General features: G+C 48.3%; 1 protein-coding gene across 2 annotated transcripts in view; it reads left to right on the forward strand.

The window, feature by feature from the left end:
- Window positions 1–18,502, forward strand: part of INSR (insulin receptor) — a 57,838-nt gene extending 39,336 nt beyond the window's left edge. Inside the window, exons 8-22 of one of the 2 annotated variants that reach the window (XM_074163877.1) lie at window positions 866–992; window positions 1,595–1,845; window positions 2,264–2,431; window positions 3,140–3,341; window positions 7,893–8,164; window positions 8,735–8,877; window positions 9,529–9,688; window positions 10,010–10,109; window positions 10,373–10,440; window positions 10,659–10,888; window positions 11,209–11,319; window positions 11,401–11,560; window positions 12,364–12,493; window positions 12,732–12,866; window positions 14,859–18,502. In XM_074163877.1, the coding sequence (XP_074019978.1) occupies window positions 866–992; window positions 1,595–1,845; window positions 2,264–2,431; window positions 3,140–3,341; window positions 7,893–8,164; window positions 8,735–8,877; window positions 9,529–9,688; window positions 10,010–10,109; window positions 10,373–10,440; window positions 10,659–10,888; window positions 11,209–11,319; window positions 11,401–11,560; window positions 12,364–12,493; window positions 12,732–12,866; window positions 14,859–15,213 (2,612 nt within the window). In that variant the 3' untranslated portion in view covers window positions 15,214–18,502. Of the gene's footprint in view, window positions 1–865; window positions 993–1,594; window positions 1,846–2,263; window positions 2,432–3,139; window positions 3,342–7,892; window positions 8,165–8,734; window positions 8,878–9,528; window positions 9,701–10,009; window positions 10,110–10,372; window positions 10,441–10,658; window positions 10,889–11,208; window positions 11,320–11,400; window positions 11,561–12,363; window positions 12,494–12,731; window positions 12,867–14,858 lie in introns of both variants that reach the window. The other variant, XM_074163876.1, reaches the window with a different exon arrangement.
- Window positions 18,503–22,621: the final 4,119 nt, after the last annotated feature.

Genomic DNA, 22,621 nt, shown 5'->3' on the forward strand with positions numbered 1-22,621 from the left:
GTCGCAGGGTTGTGCGTGGCTCCCGGGCTGGTTGGTTTGTTTAAAGGCAGCGGGAGGAGACGGTTTCATTTCTCTTTGCCGGCTTTAACTCCGCTCCGAGCTGTTTCTGTGCCACCCCCTGGCCTCAAACCACAGGTTGCCAGTCAGCGTGTTTGGCTTTTTGTTTGTTTTTACATTTCAAGCCTAGTTTTCACATGGGCAGCATCCTGTTTACCAAAAAAAAAAAAAATAGAGAAAAAAAATAATTAAAAAAAGGCCTTGTTTGTCCTGGATGTTGTGCCAGTGAAATGAATGTTCTTCCTCCCTTGTGCAGCTACTGCAGGGATGGCAAATCCCACCAGAGCTGCACAGTTTGTCTTTCTTGGGCTGCTTGGACGTACCGTATCGTAACGCGTCCCTTGAGCCTCAACTCTCCACCCTCCTGCGACCGTTTGTCGTCCATCCCTCCTGTTTGCAAAGGGACCGGCTACCCCCGGGCAGGGCTGGGAGCCCACGCGCTGTGAAGGCAGAGGCAACGCAGAAGCCGTGCAAACCATACCATGGGGTTCAGCTCTATAGATCATAAGGAATTTTAAAATACGTTGCCTCTAGTTTTCCCACTTATTGGAATTTAGTTCAACTCTTCTACAGGCTCATTTTCCTAAAATCAGTGAAAAATTTAAGCTGGCAGGAACCTTAGGAGGCTCCAACGCCTCGTTTAGGGCAGGAATAGTGTCAAAGTGAGATGGGTTTTAATGAGCAGCTCTTCTCAATACCAACGTTCTAATACTTATCTGTGGAGAAAATAAACTTCTACGGTAATGAAAAATAGAAACCTTCTTTTTTTAGCATTAACAAAATTCTCATCACTTCTCCTTTTTTACAGGTGAAAATGAATTGCTGAAGTTTTCTTCTATCAGAACATCTCATGACAAGATCCTGTTGAAGTGGGAGCCGTACTGGCCTCCCGATTTCCGTGATCTCCTGGGTTTTATGCTTTTTTACAAAGAAGCGTAAGTGGCCCACCGTTCGGTTACAAAACACTAGCCACACTGGGCTTCCACTAACGGCAGATGGCCTTGAAGAGTCGATATTAGACCTGCTGTAGGCACAGCTCTTCAGTCTCTGTGACTGTCTGGCTCCTACACTGACGTTTCCAACACTACCCTTACATAAAAGGGACTCACCTGAGTCCTGCGCAGTCAAAATTCCTCATTAAGAGCAATCCAAACATGAGTTGTTCCAACTATTCTAGACTTAACATACTCTAACCATGGAGTTTATCATCTCCCTGCTATCTCCATGGAATGTTAAGGTATTTATTCCCTCTGAGGTGGGAAACGTTCTTTTAGAATCAAGGTTACCGAGCTGGTTTTCCTAAAGCTGAAAATACTTAGGCTGGATTTAGCTGCTGGGATCATCTGTGATGCTCTTTGGAGCCTGGGTTGCAAAGCTTCCTCTGCTTCATTTTCGGAATATGTACAATGAGATACTTGAACTTTCTCCAAAGGGTAGAGGTTTATAACTTTCAGTGATGTCTTTAGAAATGTTGGTTTTGAAAGCTTGAATTAGGATTCTGTTAATTTGAAGCTTTTGTGTTTCTTTTTCTTTAAAGCCCATACCAAAATGTGACGGAGTTTGATGGCCAAGACGCTTGTGGGTCAAATAGCTGGACAGTTGTGGACGTTGACCCACCTCCGCGGTCAAATGAGCCCAAAGCCCAAGCCCAGCCAGGGTGGCTGCTGAGGGGCTTGAAGCCATGGACGCAATACGCTGTGTTTGTCAAAACTCTGGTCACCTTCTCAGATGAACGAAGAACCTACGGTGCAAAGAGTGAAATCATCTATGTCCAGACCAACGCTACTGGTCAGTGTCGTAAAATTAATGTTGCCTTTCGAGTGAAAAAGAGAAATAGACCTAAATAGTCTTCTGCCTGTTAGTCGTGATGGTCCCATATCCATGAAACTTCCCACTGCCGTTGCTGCTCAGCTTTGGTGTCCTTCCAAAGAGCATCCTTCCTAAACAAATGGAAGGGTGTGTGTTTCCCTGCGTGGGGAGATGGTGCCAACGTGCGCTTCTTCCACCAGGCTCGTGTTGACCGTGTGTAAGAGCGTGTGTGCCCACTGGTGTCTTCTGCTGCAGGGCTGTTGGGTGGCAGTGGACCCCCTGTGGAGAGCACTGTTTATTCCCATGGAAATGGAAACTTCCCCGTGTTTGTCCCTTGTTGTGTCAAGCTCTCGCAGGGCAGTGGAAGTGACCTCTGTCTCTTTTCCCACCCACGCAGTTCCCTCAGTCCCGTTAGATCCGATATCTGTTTCCAACTCTTCATCCCAAATCATCCTGAAGTGGAAACCACCCTCGGAGCCCAACGGAAACATCACGCACTACCTGGTGTTCTGGCAGCAGCAGGCAGAAGATAGTGAGCTCTATGAACTTGATTACTGCCTAAAAGGTGAGGGTGTGTTCCTCTCTCTGTGCCTTTCTTTCAGGCTTTCTCAGAATTGTCTGGAGATTTCCCACATGCTTTGGAGATGCTCTGGGTGCCTAATTTTGCTGTTTTCAGGACTTGTTCAAGAACCAGGCTGAGCTGCAGCTGCGTTCTCCCACCGTTCAGTTCCATTATACGTTAGGTGCTGTTGCCAAGTTATGTGCAAAAGCTCTCTGAAAACATTTTTTTACAAAGTAATCAGATATTTTTTTTCCTTTGGGGATCTCCCTCCTGCACTTGTTCCTTTTAAACTGAGGAATAAGCTTAATAACAGCTGTGGAGATAGTAAGGGAAAACATTTCAGTGCTTCTGGAGATCGGTGGCCAAGTTAATTTTTGAAGGCATCCTCTGCCTGTTCTGGAATTCTTTCAGGATACAGCGTTTCCCTGAGGACTCCCAGAGTCTTACCTGCTGCCGGGCGTTACCTGAGCTGAGGTGAAGGGGGTAGAACCCTCTGACTCCCCAGCATCTGAGCTCCAGTTCAAAAATAGCGCAATTTTGAATCAAAGGCCTGTCCTAGGAGAGGGGAAGTTGCCCGGCCCCGGATACGACAGCTCAGGATGCCCAAATGTGCTGGGAATCTTGCGTACACACCTTTTGGATCTTTGTAGGATCAAACATTTGCTTCTGCCGTGCCGAGCATGAATGATCCTGGAATTGTTTTGTCCACAGGATTAAAACTGCCCTCCAGGACGTGGTCTCCTCCTTTTGAATCCGAGGACCCTCAGAAGTACAATCAAAGTGAAAATGAGGATGTCAGTGGGGAATGTTGTTCCTGTCCCAAAACAGACTCTCAGATACAGAAGGAGCTGGAAGAGTCTGCTTTCCGCAAAACCTTCGAGAACTATCTTCACAACGAGGTTTTTGTCCCCAGGTACGAAATATCGAACAATATTTCCCAGGTGGTTAGGGGTAGAGAAACGTACTTGATCATTAAACAAAAATTTGGGGCTGGACATGGCCATATTGCCAGGCCCTCGGGGCTTCCATGGGACCGTCCAGTCCAGCTGGGTGTGTGTGGTGGAGACTGGGGAGAGCTGAGCACCCACACTGCTGTTACTGCAGGTTTGGGAGATTCTGCTCTTATTTCCCGTCGGTGAATTCTCCTCGGCTCGAGAATAAAGCGAGAATCCTTAGCAAACAGCTAAATGCCTGCAGCTCATTTAAACTTGGATGGTGCCAAAAATAGCTATTTTTTTTTTTTCTGTCCTCAAATTTTGCGGTCTAGCTTTTCATCCAGTTGCAAAGAAAGGAAAAGAAAAAGGGAAGTTTACCATGCCACAGCCTTGTCCTTCAGCGTGGTATTTGCGGTCTCCCTTGCACTTAGTCTGGGAAATACCTCCAATACCATGAGGAATGCGACTGCTGTGGGTGGTGAAGGTCCTGTTTTGAATGGCACACACAGTGTCACATTAAGTGGTGTTGAATGTCTTCACACTTCATATGCAACTCGCAGAGGAAGCTCTGGGAATCAGGTTAGAGCCTGTAATGATTTACCCTCCTCTCCGTCGTGCGTTTTGTGCTCTAAATTTATTCTCCGCTTACCGCCCTTAGCTAATAAACCTTTCTTTTCAGCCGCTTGACAAAAGCTACGGTTCTGCGCTGAACGTTTGTTACCACTGGGTGCGTGAGGAGACGGTGTCTCTTCTCTGCCAGCCTGGTCTGGTGCCTGCAGTTGTCACCTGGAAGCTTGTGCAGAGTCACTCCCTGTGCTGTTTCTTCGCCGTTAGCGCTGACCCGAAGGACAGGTTTCGCTGTGCAGAGCGGTGCCAGGACACAACAGACTCAAAAGCCATGTACAAAAGCCAAACTCCTCTTGATGTAGGCAGGCAATTCTGACAATCTGATTTCTTTTTCTTTTTTTTTTTCCTTTTTTTTTTTTTTCTCAATTCCGTTGTGCAGCCAGCCCAGGATGCTTCTCAGGCCCAGTTTCTGGGGTATGTATTTTAGGAAGAAACCAATCACCAGGATGTGCCACCTTGTCAGCCTGCTAAGGAAGAAACCTCCACTCCCCCTAGGCTAATTAATCCTTTTAAAACAAGCCCCTTTTGCTGTTTTAAGTCAGCAGTAAAGAAACCTTCCTGCTGGTGTGTGTCCTGCCTGTCTTTCCTGACAGGCTCCAGGCTGTGGCAATGGAAATTAGAATTAATTTTCCTGTGATTACGGTGCCTGTTGCCTGCTCGCAGGGCAGCCTGTCTAGAGCGTGGCCACTGAAGATGAAGTGTGTTCTCCGGGAGCTTTTTATGTAGCTCCTGGTGGTTTATTGACCTCTCTGGAGATAAGAAGCCTTCTGCCAGCCACGGGGAGGAATCCCACAGCTGGGAATATGAGGGAATATGAGATGGTGGGGGGTGCAGGAGACAGTGCAGTTGAGAAGTTACTCCCCTACGTCTTGTCTCCTTGTTTTTCTCCTCCTGTCCTGATCCCAGCTTTCTCACCCCTGTGCAGTGCCCAAGGTCTGAGTCTCGTCTCCCCTGACTTGCTGAGAACCCCTCTGAAGATCCCAGAAGCTGTTCCTTCCCCATCCGTATGGTCGATTGCTCCGGGAGATACCATCACAGGCCTTGTGGGTTAATTTGCTCTGGCGCTGGCAAGGCAAATGAAGTTTCTAAATGCTTCTTGCCATGCCCACCTTCCAGCCGGAGCTCGCGGGTATCCATTCATCCCGTGCTTTGTACCCTCCCTTTGTAGCTGAACAAAGTGGCCATCGGAAGCTGATGCTTTGTTTCTTCTTTCCTGTGTTACTTGCTCTTACGTTGGAACGTGTTTTGCACAGATTGGAGCAAATGGGTGATTCCCAGGCTGCCCAGGGAGGTTGTGGAGGCTCCATCCTTGGAGATACCCAAAACCTGCCCAGCCGTGGTCCTGAGCAGCCTGCTCAGACTGCCCTGGATTTGGTGGATTAGACAATCTCCAGAGGTGCCTTCCAGCCTCAGCCGCTCCGTGATTCTGTGGAAAGCATGGAAAGATTAAAAAAAAAAAAGTCCTGAGAGGCAGAGGGGGGAACTAAGCGGCTGCTGTTGAGGATGTCATTTCGTGTGTACTCTCCACCATCACTACTGCAGGAGCAGCGTCCTCACCCTTCTCTCTGTCTCTGTCACACACACCGGGGCCGTTACAAATATTCGTGGGTGACAGAGTGAACCACATTAAAAGTGACTTTTTTTTTCTGGGTTTCCCAGTTCCATCCACTTAATTGTACAGACAAATGTATAAATGCTTTGGGCAGCAGAAGGGGGAGGAGAGGGCAGCTGTTCCTCGGCTGCTTTCAGGTGTGTGGAAAAATGTATCCTAAGCTGGGTAATGCATTTTTAAACCCCCCAGCACAGGCTGTTGGAGGTGACAAGTTGTCACTTCCATCCTTCTGTGAACCAAGAGCTGTCACACGCTGATGGTCTCTGAGTAGGAGCAGAGAGAACCTGAATCCAGGTATTTCACAGGGAAGGTCATTGAGCTACTGAAATGGCCATAATAAAAAATACACTGGAACAACCATGGGAAGACCTCAGATGTTTGAAAATACGGAGAATTCGGCAAGAAAATTGCTGCAAATCCAGGATAATAAATAGGGGAAGGTTGGGGTTCACAGCTGCAAAAGTTTTTGTTGCTTTCTGTTCCTTGAGAAGGAAGAAGTTATTCTTGCATTTTAGCCTGTGTTGCATCAGTGGTCAAATTACTGTTTTACTTGTGAAAAACAAAATTCTCTTAAACATAAGGAACAGCTGAATCCACACTTTGTGCACAGCGGCCTGGAGCTTTGCTTCGAAGTCCAAACAAGGTTCTGGTTGACCGTCAAGGTTCCTTCCAGAGGAGGGAGGTGGCGTGACCCAGACCCGGGTCTCTGAACTCTGCCCCATCGTTAGGGGACACCGTTCAGAACAACGCACGAGCCGAGGTAACAGCGGCTCCACAATGAGTTAATTAGTAATTAGAGAAAGAGAAAACCAAAAACTGGAATGTGCTTTGCTGACCCTGCTGTTCGGCGTCCCGTTTTTTCATCAGGTGCATGAATATCTGATGTTGTTGTTCGCGACCCGAGGTTTAGTTCGAGGAAACCTTAAAATCTGCTTCGCAGCTGGTTGCATTTGCGGGTTGAGGAGAAATATCATCAGGAGGAGCTGGAGCTGGAGGTTGCAGAGACCTGGGCTCCCGAGGCCCCGCGTAGCTGTAGTTGGCCAAGCCTTTGCCTGGGCATCGGAGGGGGGCAGGGGAGAGTTGGGTCCAGCAGCAGAGATTTGCTTCAACAGCTCGGTACATTTTTAGAGACTGGAGATGCCTCAAGTGTGGGTTCAGGTCAGGTCACTCTTTGTACCCTTTAATAGCACACGCAAAAAAAAAAAAAGATCATCATCCTCTTAAAATACACGGTCTGCTTTTCAAATGGCTTTAATTCCTTTTGTGTAACTAAACGCTGTTACTGATTCACCGCTTTGGTTAGTTCCCGACCCGGAATTCCTCGCGGCGAGCGCGTGGCAGGATGCGAAGTGTTAGAACGAGGAGTTTTGGTTTGGTGCTTGTTCCTTTTTTTCTTTTTTTTTTCCCCAAGAAAATTAAATTTGCGGGTGGTTCTTGATTCTGTTGAATTGATTTTGTTTATTTACTGACAAAATCTAACGTTACAGTTGGCCAGTAGCGCTCGCTTGGAGACAGGGGATCCCGCTGCCGCTTCTGGTTTTACAGCTGCAAAAATCTGATTTTCAGACTGAAGTGTAATAATTGGAGAGGCGATATTTGGGCAACAAACCCGCACAACTAACGTGCAATCTGAGCCTGTGAGTTTTGAACAACGCGTCCCTCGAAAAGAACGTAACAGATTTGGTCTCTCAAGAAAAGGTTAAAATTATGTATCTCTGTGAGCCGTGAAACCGGTCGTAGGCTTTACAAATGCAAGTTTATGACACTTGGGATATGTGGCACGTCCGAGGTCACCGGAGCTGGGGGCTGCGATGTGACCTCGTTTGCTGGAAGCTGGAAGGTGTAGGAGATGAACTCCAAAGCACTGCAACGCTCTTCGCGGCATCCGAGAGGCAGCCCGGTGAAGTCGTGTTCAGCTGGGAGGATCTAAAAGACCTTCAATTCCCGAGCAAATAGTTTAGCCTTAATTGATTAACCTTAACCAACCAACCAGCCAACCTTACCCAACCTTAGTTGGTTGGTTGAGGGTTTTGGTTTTTTTTCCTCTGTATGAAATCATGCAGGGAAAGAGTCTCAGGGAAACATAATGTTACAGGGGGTGAGACAGATTGCTTGGGATTGGTTTTTTTTTTTAAAAGAAGTTCTGAATTTCTTTGTTTCATCGCAAATATGAGGCTGGAATTTGTGTTTTCGGTGCCACTTCTGCCCTCCCATTTTAACTCTTCCTTTTCAGGTGAACGTGTTTACACGGAATATAACAAATAAAATTGTAACCTGTTTTATTTAATAGGCCGTCAAGAAAACGAAGAGACCTTGGCTCGGTGGCAAATGCCACTGTGGTGATACCCACCATCGCGTCCTCTCCCAACAATTCTGCAGCAGCGTCTGAGAATGCAGAGGAGCAGAAACCTTTTGAAAAAGTGAGGTTTAAGGAGTCTTTGGTTATCTCAGGCCTGCGGCATTTCACCGGGTATCGCATTGAGCTCCACGCTTGCAACCACGATGCTCAGGAATCTCGCTGCAGCGTTGCAGCTTATGTCAGTGCCAGGACCATGCCAGAAGGTAATTAATTATCTCCCTGAGCTTTGCTTTGGGTTGATGGCTGCTTCCAAAATGCTGCTTTTCCTCTGGGAGCCAGCTGCAATGCAGAAACATCATGTAGGACTGCTGCTCTCTTCATGTCCCGATAGGAAAGGATGACGGATGAAGCATTATCAGAGAATCCTAGAATGGGTTGGGTTGGAAGGGACCCTAAAGACCACCCCGTCCCACCCTGTGGCCTGGGCAGGGACACCTCCCACCAGACCAGGTTGCTCCAAGCCCCCTCCAACCTGGCCTTGAACCCCTCCAGGGATGGGGCAGCCACAGCTTCCCTGGGCAACCTGGGCCAGGCTCTCACCACCCTCACACCAAAGAAGTTCTTCCCCAGATCTCAGCTCAATCTCCCCTCTTTCAGTGTCAAACCCTTCCCCCTCCTCCTGTGGCTCCCCTCCCTCATCAAGAGTCCCTCCCAACTTTCCTGGAGCCCCTTTAGGGACTGGAAGGGACTCTTAAGGTCTCCCCAAGTATTGGCAGTTCTGAATTTTGCCAGATTAATAATAAAGCTGTTATTAATCATGTCCTTGGTTCTAGCTAAGGCTGATGACATCGTTGGTCCGGTTACCCATGAAGTGGTTGAAAAAAATACCGTGCATTTGAAGTGGCAGGAACCAAAGGAGCCAAATGGTCTCATTGTGCTGTATGAAGTGAATTACGGACGTCTCGGAGAGACAGAGGTGAGAACTTCTCCTTGTGCCTTAACAGAGCGCGTTTGGAGTAGTAGATCCACCCGGGAGTCCAGGACTGTTCAGTCGTTAATATTCCTCGTGCTCGTGGTGTCCTGTCCTGTCTGGTTTCCTTGTGCGTGAACCAGTGTGACATAAAAATTCACTGGTGAATTTGTGTCTGTGGCGACATCAAGAAATAAAAATCTGCCTCTCTGGTGCCCGTTGGCCAAATCAACGTATCTAATTCGCCAGCTTTCTGCGTGGAGCTTTTTTTAGGTATTTTGCTTCGCGGAGGGATAGAAAACAGACATCTAAATTTAAGTTGCTTAGAGAAAGGAAGGCAGCGCCGAGCAGGAGAGCCTGTGGGCAGCCCCGCAGCCAGCGCCGTGTGGGCAGCAGGGTTTGCCAGCCCGGCTCCGATTTCAGGGCCGAGGGCTCGTACAGCAAATGGCATCTGCTCTCTGTAATCTGAACTGCTAAACTGTAAAATGCAAATCCAGGACAAACCGCTACGTTGGAATAGATCTGGGCATGTGAAAGCCCTATTTGTGTACCTTCGCCGGGCGGGGAGGTGAGGTAGGAATCCTGGTGTGCGGTTCCAGAGCTCGGGGTGGCTGCGGAGGCGGCGTAAGGCAGCTTTTCTCTTTTCTCCTCCCGCAGGAAGCTCACTACTGCGTTTCCCGTAAGCATTTTGCCAACGAGCAGGGCTGCAAACTCCGTGGGCTCCAGCCTGGAAACTACAGCGTCCGAATACGAGCTACATCCCTGGCTGGGAATGGCTCATGGACAGAACCTACCTATTTTTATGTGGCCGATTATTGTGAGTTCATGTTTTGGTTTTTTTTCAACACTTAATTCTTGATAGAAACCCAGGTTATTTTTGGAAGATGGGGGTTAGCCAGCAGTGACTGTAGGGGGTCATAAAATATTTACCAATGCTTCTACTTTCAAGAAACTGAAATTACTTAGAAACATACAACTTTTCTTCCTGCGTTGTCCCTCTGGCCACCCCCACGTTCTGTATCTGAAATAGCCTCTAGTTTCATATTTGTTCCAGTTTATTCAAGGGGGAGATTTAATTGAGGAAAAGACTTGGATTTTGGACCTGTGTAATAACTCCAGCTTTCTCTTTCTCTCTTAGTGAATGCTCAGCCTAATATTGCTGTTATAATTGTTCCGATTATTTTTGCCATAATAATTGCTGGAATTATTGGAGCTGCTTACGTGCTTGTGAAAAAGAGGTGAGTGCAATTTGATGTTGTTTCCACCAGAACAAGCGAAACTTGCATCCAGAGATTTTTGTTTATTTGTTGGAAGTGACTCTGTGTTTATTTTCTAATTCAGATAACGATTGCAACATTAATTTAGTTTAGGAAATATTTGGTGCCTTTGGAAATGGGGACGGTTTGTATTTGCTGCGTGCTTTGGGCATTAATCAAACCGCCTTCGGTTCGAATGTGTCGAAGGCTGCAAATGTGCTGAAGAATTTGTGTGTCTCTTCCAGACAAACCGAAGGACCAACCGGACCACTCTACGCATCCTCCAACCCGGAATATCTCAGCACCAGCGATGGTGAGAGCAATGAGGCCTTTCTTCAGTGCCTTATTTCTTGTCCGCTCATTCAGGCAGTGCAGCAGGATGGGATTGGCATTGTCTTTAGGGAGTTTTTCTACTCTTTTTTTAACAGTTTATCCCCGTAGTATCCCGTGGCAGCGCTACACACGGCTGCTGCAGAAATGTCTTTCAAAAGATACTTGCTCGATTCAGAAACGTTTCTCTCTGCTCAACAGTCTACGTCCCCGACGAGTGGGAGGTTCCGCGAGACAAGATCACTCTCCTCCGAGAGCTGGGGCAGGGTTCCTTCGGCATGGTCTACGAGGGGATCGCCAAGGACATCGTGAAGGGGGAGCCGGAGACTCGCGTAGCCGTGAAGACCGTGAACGAGTCAGCCAGCCTCCGCGAGCGCATCGAGTTCTTAAACGAAGCTTCCGTGATGAAAGGGTTCAGCTGCCATCATGTGGTAAGTGTCTCTGGGTGCCGCCGGCGATCAGCAAGTCCCATCACACAACTAATAGTTCTTTGGTGCTTTCAAAGCTTGACGTTCAGCTTGACAGAAGCAGCGCTTCTGCAGAGGCGGTGGATCAAAAAGAACTGGGATTTTTCCGTGTCGTGTTTTATAAAATCCACCTTTCAAAACTTCTCACGCTGACAGGGCTTTGCGGTGCCATTCGGAGCTCTTGTTCAGGGGGTGTTGGCTTTGCTACACCCCCCTCTTCTCACAGCTGGGCTCTGCCCGATGCGTTTGGACGCAGCCCTGAAGGAATTTCTCTTGTTTTCCAGGTTCGCCTCCTCGGGGTGGTCTCAAAAGGGCAACCGACTCTGGTGGTCATGGAGTTAATGGCACACGGAGATCTCAAAAGTTACCTTCGCTCTTTGAGACCTGATGCTGAGGTAAAGACGGGATGGAGGGGAGTCTGTTGTGCAACAGACTAACTTGATGTGGGTTTTAATACTTATTTATATTTATTGTAGAATAACCCTGGTCGTCCGCCCCCGACGCTGAGAGAGATGATCCAGATGGCTGCAGAGATCGCCGATGGCATGGCCTATCTGAATGCCAAAAAATTTGTTCACAGAGATCTCGCGGCTCGTAACTGTATGGTCGCAGAAGATTTCACTGTAAAAATTGGAGGTACGTAGTGTGTGATCGGAAGATAATTCCATGGGTCATATTTGTTGTAAAGGCAAATATATGAAGCCCCAGACCAATGGGGCAAACACGGGTGATTTTCTCTGGCTCCCTTTGGAAACGCAGCAAACTTTCCTCTTTTTCTTCCCTGTGAAAGAATTGTCTGGACTTCAGTCAGGAAATCGTCTCCCTTAGAGCCAGAACAGCTTTTCTCAACCTTCTCTTTTCTCAAACCTCTGTCCAAAAAGTTTATTGCCTTTCCAGCCTCAGCTGTGCCTGGAGTTATCTCTCTGTTCTTCGCTTTTTCATGAGAATAATGACAAAGAAGGTGTTGGGTTCAACAAACCAGGAGTTGATAATCCTGTCATTAGGTCAGGTGCCTTTTAAAAGTCATTTATCTTCCACAAGAACCAGTTTTTAACCCAAACTCTTTTAGAAATAGGAAAATACAACATTTGAAAATAAACCAAAACTCCACAGCGTGGTGGTTTTTCAGACTTAAAGCCAAAGCAGTGGGATTTCAGGGCAGAGAGCTCTGTTTTACTTAAAGGGGATGAATAAAAAACATGTTTAGAACAGAAGCTGTCACTAAAAATTTTAACTCTGGAGTCTCTATCGTGGCTCATATCGAAAACGCAGGGAAAAGGAAAACGTTTTGAATGTTAAACAGTGACAAATGACAGCAAGTTACTGGAGATGTGGAAATATCCTGGTGTCAGAGGAAGGAAACATTGGTCTGGAGATGGTGCACGGCAGAAGCGGTGCAGAAGGAGAGACATTTAACACATCCCAATTGCTTTTCTCAGACTTCGGCATGACCAGAGATATCTATGAGACGGATTATTACCGTAAAGGAGGGAAAGGGCTGCTGCCCGTGCGGTGGATGGCACCCGAGTCACTGAAGGATGGTGTTTTCACTGCTTATTCCGATGTGTGGTAAGTCGGACTCTGCAATCCCAGGTGGATTCTGGCTGAAGAGCTCCCTGTTTTAACACACATGGTTTAAATTGTGAGTTGCTGATGTCCTCGGAGCACAGACAAAACAAACCCTCTTTTTTTTTTAAACCCTCTTCTTAAAAATATTGTGGTGCTCTTCTCCAAAATAAGGCTATCGCTTGTAGTTCTCCAGGATGTTTTATTCTCACCAGGACCCTTCTCTCTCTCTCTCTCTCAGGTCATTTGGTGTTGTCCTCTGGGAAATAAGCAGTTTGGCAGAGCAGCCGTACCAGGGACTCTCCAACGAGCAGGTGCTAAAGTTTGTGATGGATGGAGGGTACCTGGATCAGCCCGACAGCTGCCCGGAGAGGCTGTAAGTGCCGATGCTGGGGACAACCCACCAAGCTGCACTCTTTGAAGTGTGGCCAGCACAGGTGGCCTGACGTGCGGCGCCTCTTAGAATCATAGAGTGGGTTGGGTTGGAAGGGACCTTAAAGCCCCCCCAGTGCCACCCCCTGCCCTGGGCAGGGACACCTCCCACCAGACCAGGTTGCTCCAAGCCCCCTCCAACCTGGCCTTGAACCCCTCCAGGGATGGGACAGCCACAGCTTCTCTGGGCAACCTGGGCCAGGCTCTCACCACCCTCACAGCAAAGAAATTCTTCCCCAGATCTCATCTCAATCTCCCCTCTTTCAGTGTCAAACCCTTCCCCCTCCTCCTATGGCTCCCCTCCCTGATCCAGAGTCCCTCCCCAGCTTTCCTGGAGCCCCTTTAGGGACGGGAGGGAGAGTTCAGAGTACCTTTACGTACTCTTAACCCCTTCTCTCTTGGGGAGGAACAAAACAGACTTTAGTGAGCCACCTCTCACAGAAATTCAACCCATACATCCTCATTGGTCCAGGAATTCAAGACCTGAGCCAGTCCATTTCACTAGAAGGGAAATTAAACCAACCTGGACCTTGCATTGTGAGTACAGGTTCAAGAGAAGGAAGGACAAAGCACAGGAAAAGCTTAAAGTACAAATAAGCGCTGTAGCAGTTGCCCGAACAAAATGTTTTGCCTCCCCTCCCGACCGGTGGGTGGCAGTTGGCTTACGTCACGTGGCGAAGCCTGGCCACCATCTGCATCCACGTGGCTACAGGGGCTGGAGAGCAGCGTGTTAATCCCAGATCTGCTGAGGTTTTCTGTAATTCATCTCTCTCTACTACGTAAATAGCCTTGAGAATTAGAGCAACTTTTTACCGCCGATTTTCAGAAATCCAATTTATGGCTAATGAGGAGGGAGAGGCAGGAGAAGGCTGTGCGGAGCCAAGGGCTGTTCATCGTGTCCGAGGCCTTCTCGTTTCTGTTGCAGACTCGTTGTCCCACGTCAAGGACGAGGCTGGGCCGCCCGCAGGGTTAGGGAGAGGAGAGGGCACCCCGTGAGGAGGGTGAAAAACACCCGGCAGGGGCTGCAAACGGCAGCCAGAGCTTCTCCCGCCCCGGGGCTCAGGGTTTTTCTCTGCAGCTGCTCGTGACGTGACCGTCCGGAGGCTGCTGCGTCCCCGGGTCGGCCGGCACGGCTGCACACCCAGGTGCTCCCCCGAGCCGCTTCTGTCAGAGGAATTAAAAAATCCCGTTGCTGGCTGTTTAACCTGAGCCGGGGCGTTCTGACAGAAGGGTGTAAGGAGCCGCCGCTGAAGCAGCATCCAGCGGTGAGGGGCAACCTGGTAACCTCTTACCCCAGCCCGTGTCTGGCCCAAACAGCACTTCCAGAGTCAGAAAATAAACATGTTTTGTTAGTATCTTTATGAAAAAAAAAAAAAAGCCTTCTGACCTGGACATTTGTCTCTTGTGACCAGTTACAGACTCCAGTTTGAAACTTTATTTGTACTTGTAAGTTCTTTCTCGGTGGTGTCTGATAACACGTGACCTCTTGCCGCAGCCTTTCTTTTGGGTGGGATGTTTACGGGACCTCTGTCCCCTGCCCAGCCTCCTGTTTTCCTTGAAATTTTAGGACCTTTGTTATCTTTCAGGCTGAGTTAGAATTAAAATGGAATGAATTAAAAAATTGTGACCTGGCTGTGAGTGCGTGCGCACATCCACAGAGTATGGGAACTGCAGCCCTGCTTCCTTCGGAAGCCGAGTTAAGAACAATTGAAGGAATTGGAAGGAATTTTTGATCTAGACAGAAATAGAGAGAAAGGAGTGTCAGGATCTACAGGCAAATATGGAGAGTGGAAAGAGAACAAACAACTCGGCTGGAGTGTCGCAGGAGTAGCGTGAGTGGTGGGTGGTCTGACAGGGAGCCGGTCCTGGTCCGTGCCAGCCCTGCCTGCGTGAGGCTGTTTCTTTCAGCCCCTGACTCTTGTTTCTCCTGCTGTAGGCACAGCCTGATGCAGATGTGCTGGCAGTACAACCCCAAAATGCGCCCCACCTTCATTGAGATCATCGAGATGCTGAAGGAGGACTTGCACCCCAGCTTCCACGAGGTCTCCTTCTTCTACAGCGAGGAGAACAAACCTCTGGAAACGGAGGAGTACGAGATGGACTTTGAGAACATGGAGAGCATTCCCCTCGACCCCTCCTCGTACTCGCAGAGGGACAAAGTCCTGGGGAGGGACAATGGACCCTCCATGGCCCTCAAGGGGAACTATGAAGAGCACATACCTTACACTCACATGAACGGTGGCAAGAAAAACGGGCGGATTCTCTCCATGCCCAGGTCAAGTCCTTCCTAACACTTCCTGTTCGGCCCAAGGGTTGTGTCTGCTTTTTTCCCCTCCACAAATCTCAGGACTCTCGTTATTGCTGCCACAGTGTATGACACAGATCTACAGACTCTTCAGATTTTTAATCATCTTATGATTAATACTTTTTTTTTTTTTTTTTTTTGCCAAGTTGACTGGTTGTCAGTGGACTTATCTGTGAACATAAATGGAAGAGGTTTCCATGGCTGCTGTCCCTTCTGTAACCATGGTTTCAAAACAGGAAGCCACCGTGTCAGTTAAACTGAAGGAGGAGCATCCACGTTTGCCAACGAAAGACGTGAGATTTGCTGGTATCTGAGCTCCAGCGTAACGCTGCGGAACAAAACTTCTGCAGGACAAAAAAGCGTTTCCAGTAGAATTCCAGGCTTTCAGGCACAGTCTTCACTACAGCTGAAGGATTCAACACAGCAGTCGGACACAGCGCCAGATCCTCAGATTGACCAATAGCTGCTGCTTTCATACTTTTTAAATGGGTTAAACCCCAGGGGTGCGTGCGTGTGTGTGTGTATGTGTGTGTGCAGTATCTATATGTGGGGTGTATATGTATAGCAAAATATACGCTTCTTTTGGTTTTTGTACATAAGTTTTGTATGTTCTCACAGAAGCTTTCCTCTTCTCGGAAGCGTGTACTTATCTTTTTTTTTTTTTTCCCATTTCCCTGGAGTGACTGAATCCTAAACAGATTATTTTTATACTAAGGACTCTTGGGAGTAGGTTTTCTCTCATTAACAAATGAGGAAAATGTGCTGGGAGCCAAAGGAGCAGAAATCTGAGATTTGTGGGTACTTTCAAGACCAAACGAAGTAGGAGTCCCCCGACCTGAGACACGGGAGTTTTCTGTCCTTTCAGCATTGAGTATATATATTGTTTGTTGTAACATATTTAAAAATGTCTTTAGTTTAAATTTTAACTTCCTATAAATTATTGACTGTTTATGATCCTTTCGGGGAGGGGAGAATGTGGGGGACTGTTTGGTCTTAAAGTGGTCCAAAGATTTCAGAATGAACTAATTTTAGTCGATTACCCTTTTAGGAGCGACGAAGCACATGTTGAGTTTATACTTGACAAGGCTTTCTCATACAGTTTCCTGATTTATACAGTGCAGTCAGCTGGCTCCGGTCGAAGCCCTGAGATAAAGTAGTTGGGACTTTTGTTGGGGGCTGAAGGACACCAAAACATCCTGGTCCTGCTGCTCCTGTGTCCCCGCATCCCTTGCTTTGCCGTCTGCGCGCCCCGTGCCGCAGGAGCAGCAGCGAGAGGGGACGAGCGAGAGCTCTGACCCCGAGAAAGAGACGCCAAAACCGATCTGAATTGGGGGAGAGCACCAGGCTCTTGGCTCTGCGGGTGAAGCAGAAGCTGGATGTGACTGTGGTTGGTACCTGCTGCCTGTCTGCTGCTGCTCCAGCGTCTGGCCTCCTGCTGCCCGCGGGGCCTTCCGTGTTTTCCTGAGATACCGGCGCCGCGTCCTGCAGCCTTCCCGGGACGCCTGCGTCAGCCTCTGCTTTCAGCTCTTCAGGATGTCGACTTTCGTCTCCTAGACCGTGCTTTGTTTTGCTGCTGTTCGCATAAAAGACAGAGCCGATTCGCATAAGATGTTAGAAAATAATCGTGAAACTAAGCGTGTCTTGTGGTGATGGGGGCGCGTGCTGGCAGGGAGAGGTGCTAAAGCGAGAAATGAAGATGATGGATGTTTGCAGGCCCTTGTCAAACAGGAGGTGGTTTTAAAAGGGGAGAGAGAGATGCTCAGTGCTCCACTTCTCCTCCTTGGAGAAGTCCAAGAGCCGGTTTGTGCTCTCTGCCGGGAGAAAAGGAGGTTCTTCCGACTCGGTGAGAGTGTGGACACCGAGCTGGTGTGTGGCTTTTTATTCCAGCCAGGGTGGTGCTGCCGATCTCTCCCTGGAGCTGCAGAAAAGGGGCTGGAGCTGGGTGGGAAGCGCCTCTCGGAGCTGCTCCGCTCGTAGCCAACCTGGCCGGAGCAATGGCAGGGGAGGACGACGGACTCTGAGCATCCCCAGGAGCCACCGGGCCTTTGCGCTGGGTGAATCTGGTCGGTTCAGACAAAGGTGGAGGGTGCAGGTTGCTCACAAAGTCAGATGGAAAACGGACAGTCCAGACAGGGGTAAGAACCTTGGATTTCAAAAGGCCTCGTTTACATTTCTTCTGCTTTACAAAGTAGTAACTGTTTAGCAGCTCTATACCACACTGCAGGAAAGAAGACATATTCTCACACTTTTCTAAGGAAGAGAAGTTTTTCTTATTAGAATTTTTTTATTTATTTTAATATATAAAACACTGTAAAAAAAACCAAAAAAACAAAGAAAACAAAAACAGCAAAACATTTGCTTTCTTAAACACACAGAACATGTAAACTTGTATCCGTAAAATCTTGGCAGGTGGATGTGGTGGGATTATTTTTGTCCTGTTCTGGTGCAGTCTACCTCAGTGTTTCTTAAGGATATTTTAATACTACGCACCTCTAAACCTGTTTAAATATTCTGGTCTGGACCTATTGTGGATCAGGGAAAATCAATATCAGCTGATTCCAATACCAGGGACCATTCACCGAAGGGAATGGGCAGGAGAACGGCTCGTCACTGTTTATCGCTAACCTGAGCAGTAACGACCAAAGGAACCGATGTACGAATTTGGATCTGATAGTTTGGGATCATCCTCTGAGTTCTGTTGTGATAAAGGAAAAAAAGAAAAGAACAAAAGAGCCATTTAAATGTTGGGACTTTAGTGAAGTAGTGCCCTAAGAGGAGCAGATGGCTTCCTTCTGGAGCAGGGACTGTCCCCAGCCCAGGTGGGAGCATCTTGGTCGCTGCCCTTCTCGCTGCGCATGGATAATCTGGGATCCTGCCGGTAGGATGTGACCTCCTGAAATAAACCTTTCCCAGCGTGTCCATGTTTTGGTAACATTTTTAAATGGCAGTGATCAGAACTGTGGGAATAGAAGATCTTTTACAGAAACAAACTTGGAACCTTGTGTTGGGTCTGGCTTTGAAATTGAGTTGATATTGGTTTGCCCTCTGAGCTCACGCCATTTGCAGCACTGGGATCACGGAACAAGGGAGTTGTGTGCTTTGCTCTGCGAACAGGCTCTCCGTTCCCGTGGCTCTTACCGTCATCTTCCCTCTGCACCACACGGAGCAGTTGGTTATCGCCAACACTGCGCCTAAAGATTACTCCCGTCATCCTTTCTACGTTGTGCCAAGGGCGAGGAAAGGTGTATGGTACTAGCGAGGATATCGTTTTTCCCCTTTTTAAAAGCAAAAAAAAAAAAAATAACACTAGCGGTTGCCACTCGTGGCTTTTAAAGATTACACTCACCGAACTGTAGAATTAGGAAGAATAGATGAATATAATTTGTAAAGCCCAGCTCTCACTTCTGGAAAATCCTCCACGCTCAGCCCGCAGCCGACACTTTGGTCTCTGTTGGTGGATGATCCTCACCCTGGGGATGCCAAAATCCCTCCCTGGGATCTCACTGGTACCTGTTCAGAGACACCGGGGCTTGCGTACGAGTTGAGATCGCACGTGCCAGACGAAACCACCTCTCTGTAGGGCGTTGCGAAGGATTCCTGCCCAGGAAGGTGTGTGCTGTGCCTCCTTCGGGGGAGCTGCTGCCGTTTGCTGCGGGAAGATCCCCATCGGGGTGAGAATCCCGCAGCTGCAGCGGGAGCAGAACACGGAGGAGCCAGGCAGTAGTGCAGGAAAGTGGGAGGATGGCTGGAGGTGGGGAGCTCGCTCTTTTCCCGAGGCAGCATTTGTTGGAGGGTTGGATCCTGCCTGTTGCGGGCAGAGAACTTCCCCCGGGCAGCACAGGGCAGCGGGATGGACTCGTCACCCTGCTCAGGAGCCGCCGGAGCCTCCTGCACGCAGTCGGGGGACAGGGAAGGTACCAACAACAGCCAGAGCTTCACTGTCTCTAAAGCCGGTGAAGCAGGAGGTGTGAAAACATCTTTCTGTGCTGTGTCTTTATTAGCAGATGTTTGAAGCGTGAGGCTGGAGAGGTTTCTCAGAAGCGTTTGCAGGTTAAATTCAATTGCCACTTCCTGAACGCCTCTTGCAAATCTGGTGCTTCTCTTGCAGTAGAGCGTGGCGTTGCAAAGCTTGGCTGCCGGGTTAGAAACCTGTCTTTGTTGGCTGCTTGTAAATACTCTGTTGTGTTGTAAAATAGAAGCGCTGATAACGGAAACTCTGGGCCAGGAAAGGTGATAGGAACTAGACCACGCTGCAAGGAGGGTATTTTCTGTTGATCGTCAAGCAGCTGTGTTGGGGTGGAAGAGGCTGCTGTTGGGTTGCTAAAGGGTACTCTTAATTTATGGGTAGCGTATCTCTTTCCTCCTGGGTTTGTGTTATAGCGATGGGACACTTTGCTTAATTTTAGTATGTTGCATTTAATGTTGGTATCTCTTTGGAAAAAAATCTCAAAGTTGCTTATTGTGTTACTGACCTGACAAGGATGAAGGCGAGTGGGAAAAGACAGGAGCAAGACGGGTGCGGTGTCGGTTATTCTCGAGCCTCCGTTTTCGGGGAGGGAGAGAGGCAATCGAGTTCCCTCTTAACGTCACTGTGACACGAAGATGGACCCCGAGGTATTCTGGGCCCTTCACTGCGAGCAGTGATTCCTCATACCAAGACTGGAACCTTGTTTTACAAGTCAGAAAGTAAAATATCTTTGTGCCATAAAAAAAAAAAAAAACCAAACCAACCAAAACCAACAAACCTTACTCGAGGCTGTGCTAGGTGCTCCCGTGATCCGTGTGAGATCGGTCCAGAGCCTGGAGTGAGCAAGAAACTGCAGATAAACCCTCTGATCCTCTGGCTGCGTCCCAGCCTCCCCCGAAGCTGCCCACGGTCACGGGGACACTGGCAGCGCCGGTGACACGGCTGCGGCAGGGAGCCTTCCCTTCCGCCAAACAGCCGATGGCCCTCGGAGTCTCCTGTGCACGTGGTCCAGGGAAAGGAGCCGTGGAATGGATTGGAATCAAGAAATAGTTAGTTGAGAAATACGTGAAATTCAAAATAAGATTAGTTTGGTATTTGTATGAATTTAATTGAATTTGGCCTTTTTATTACCTTCTGCTTGGCTCTGTGTTAACTCTGCTTGGGTTCTGTATGTGGATGTTGGTGTAAGAGCATTGACGTGTTCAGCCTGTCCTGTCCTGCCTTGCCTTCTTACGAGCATCGCAAGGGTGAAGCCAATCGTACAATTGACTTTTGGAGGAACCCGACTGTTCAAAAGCAATTCTACAGCTACCGTTTTTATCAAACCTGCTGTCATTAAATGTGTATTTCTTTTTAAAATGAAATTTGCTTGTCCTTCTCAAAAGTAAGCACTTATTCTTGCAGTTTCAGCAAATTTACTGCAGCACAATGCAAGCTCTAAGGGGACAGGTAGAGAAATGACTTTTTAAATATTGTATAATAAAGTTAGTATTAACTCCTACAGCGTTGTTTGGGGTTTTTTTTTGCCAACAGATTTGCAATCGGCAAGAAATGTTGTTTCTGGTAGTCGTTTTGTTCTGAGTCCAGGGTTCCAGCCGATGGTACTGAACAGCCCGGGAGGTCCCCGCGGGAGCAGAGTTTAAATGTGGGCACGGACACTCGCTCCACTGAGTCCCAGCCCCTGTGAAATCCCAGCGTCACCAGTAAAGCATTGAGCTCGGGACTGATTACCTGAGAGATCTGAGCTGGACTTGATACCAAAGCTCTTCTCTTAATCCGGATTTTCCCGGCAGCATCCAGCAGGGCTTCCATCTCAGCTCCCGAATGCTTCTCCCGTAGCTGAGTCCCGCGAAAACTGGCTGGTGGAGAATCTTAAGAGAGGCCACTTCTAAACCTGAAAAGATAGAACGTTATTTAAAAAGGAAAAGTGTTTCCTTTTGCTTCAGTTTGGGGGATGATTTTATTCTTGGGGTATCAAAAAGTGTTTGTCTTTGAGGACCTGCCTGACGGGGGGGGGCTACTGGACATCGGCTCTATCAGACACAGCCGAAAGCAAACGCTTTCTGCTCCACTCAAATAAACTACAGAGAGTTTCAGTTACGTGTTAAGCGCTGTTCTGTGGGGTCTTTTTTTTCTTTTTCGCTGTTTAATCTTGCTGCTCCCACTTTTCTCTCTGCATATCTAAGGTTCCAGAATACAAATGGTATTGCAGATACCTCTTGTTTGAAATAAAGGATCAAATGTGCCACGATTTTTTTTAAAAGGAAGGAAAAAAAAAAAAAAGAAAAACCTTCCCCCTTGATTAATTTTTTCAATGTTTTCATATATGAGCCAAGCAGTGACGTGTACAGAAAATATCTTTGAATATTAAGAAAAAAAAAATCTTGCTGTGTGTCAGAATATTGAACAATTAACTGTTTATATTAAAATTCTGAATAAATTATCCAAGAATATCTCTGTTCATTTTGTGTCTCTGCAGCACCGAGTGCTGCTTTACCACAGAGAAAGCACTAAATCCCTCTCTTGGAATAAGCAATACTTTCAGTTGCAAAATGAATGGTGTTAAGAAAAAACAAACAAACAAACAAACACCCCGATCTGCTAATTATAGGCTTGTGGTCTGACGGCAGTTTAACTCCTCTGCCGATGGCCTGGGCGCTCGGCGCTGGGCTGTGTCCTCACCGCCGGCTTCTCGGCAGCCTGATGCCGTCGGGTAAACATGGGTGAAGGGATTCCTTCTGCCTGAAACAGGGAGAGCTGCTGCTCCCTAATGTCCTTCTGTTATTTCCAACCAGCCTTCCCTCTCCGTAGGCAATTTTAAAAAAAAAAAAAAATGAGGATCTGTTGTGTCCCTGTCCTGTGGGGCTGTCCCTGTCTGAGCAGCTGGAACCGGAGTTTGCACCGGGAGCATCTCCCCTTCTGTCCCGCCACAGGTCCCCCTGCAAGCCCAAAATCTTTCTAACTGGTTTTGTTTCCCCAGATAGGAGATCTCCTTCCTCATCAGCTGCGTGAGCGACAGGGGAGGATGACTTACTGTCCCTATTTTTCTTCTCGCTGTATTTCGCCGCTCGGTGAAGATCTCCTGCTTTCCTTCCACTCGGCAGAACCGCTCAGCGTTGCGTTGTCCCTCGCAGCCGTGGCATTGCCACCGCCCGGCTCCGCTGCCGATCCTGGCGGGGCTGATGGCAGGGAGGGATGCTGCAGCAACACGGCTAGTGGAATTCATAGTTTTGGCTTAATATTTCCTTCCCTGTGGCTCTGTCTGGCCCCAGCAGGGCTTGCCCAGCTCCCTGGCTGTCACCCCAGCTCTTCCCGCCCTGGTCCTGGCCGTGGGCTTTCCCTGCCCCACCGGAGCGTGGGTTTTGGGGCTGCTCTGGACCATTGTGGAGCTCAGCTGCCCACCGCGCCCAACCTGCCCCTCGGTGGG

This window comes from Numenius arquata, chromosome 25 (genome assembly GCF_964106895.1).
Source record: "Numenius arquata chromosome 25, bNumArq3.hap1.1, whole genome shotgun sequence".
Lineage (NCBI taxonomy): Eukaryota > Metazoa > Chordata > Aves > Charadriiformes > Scolopacidae > Numenius > Numenius arquata.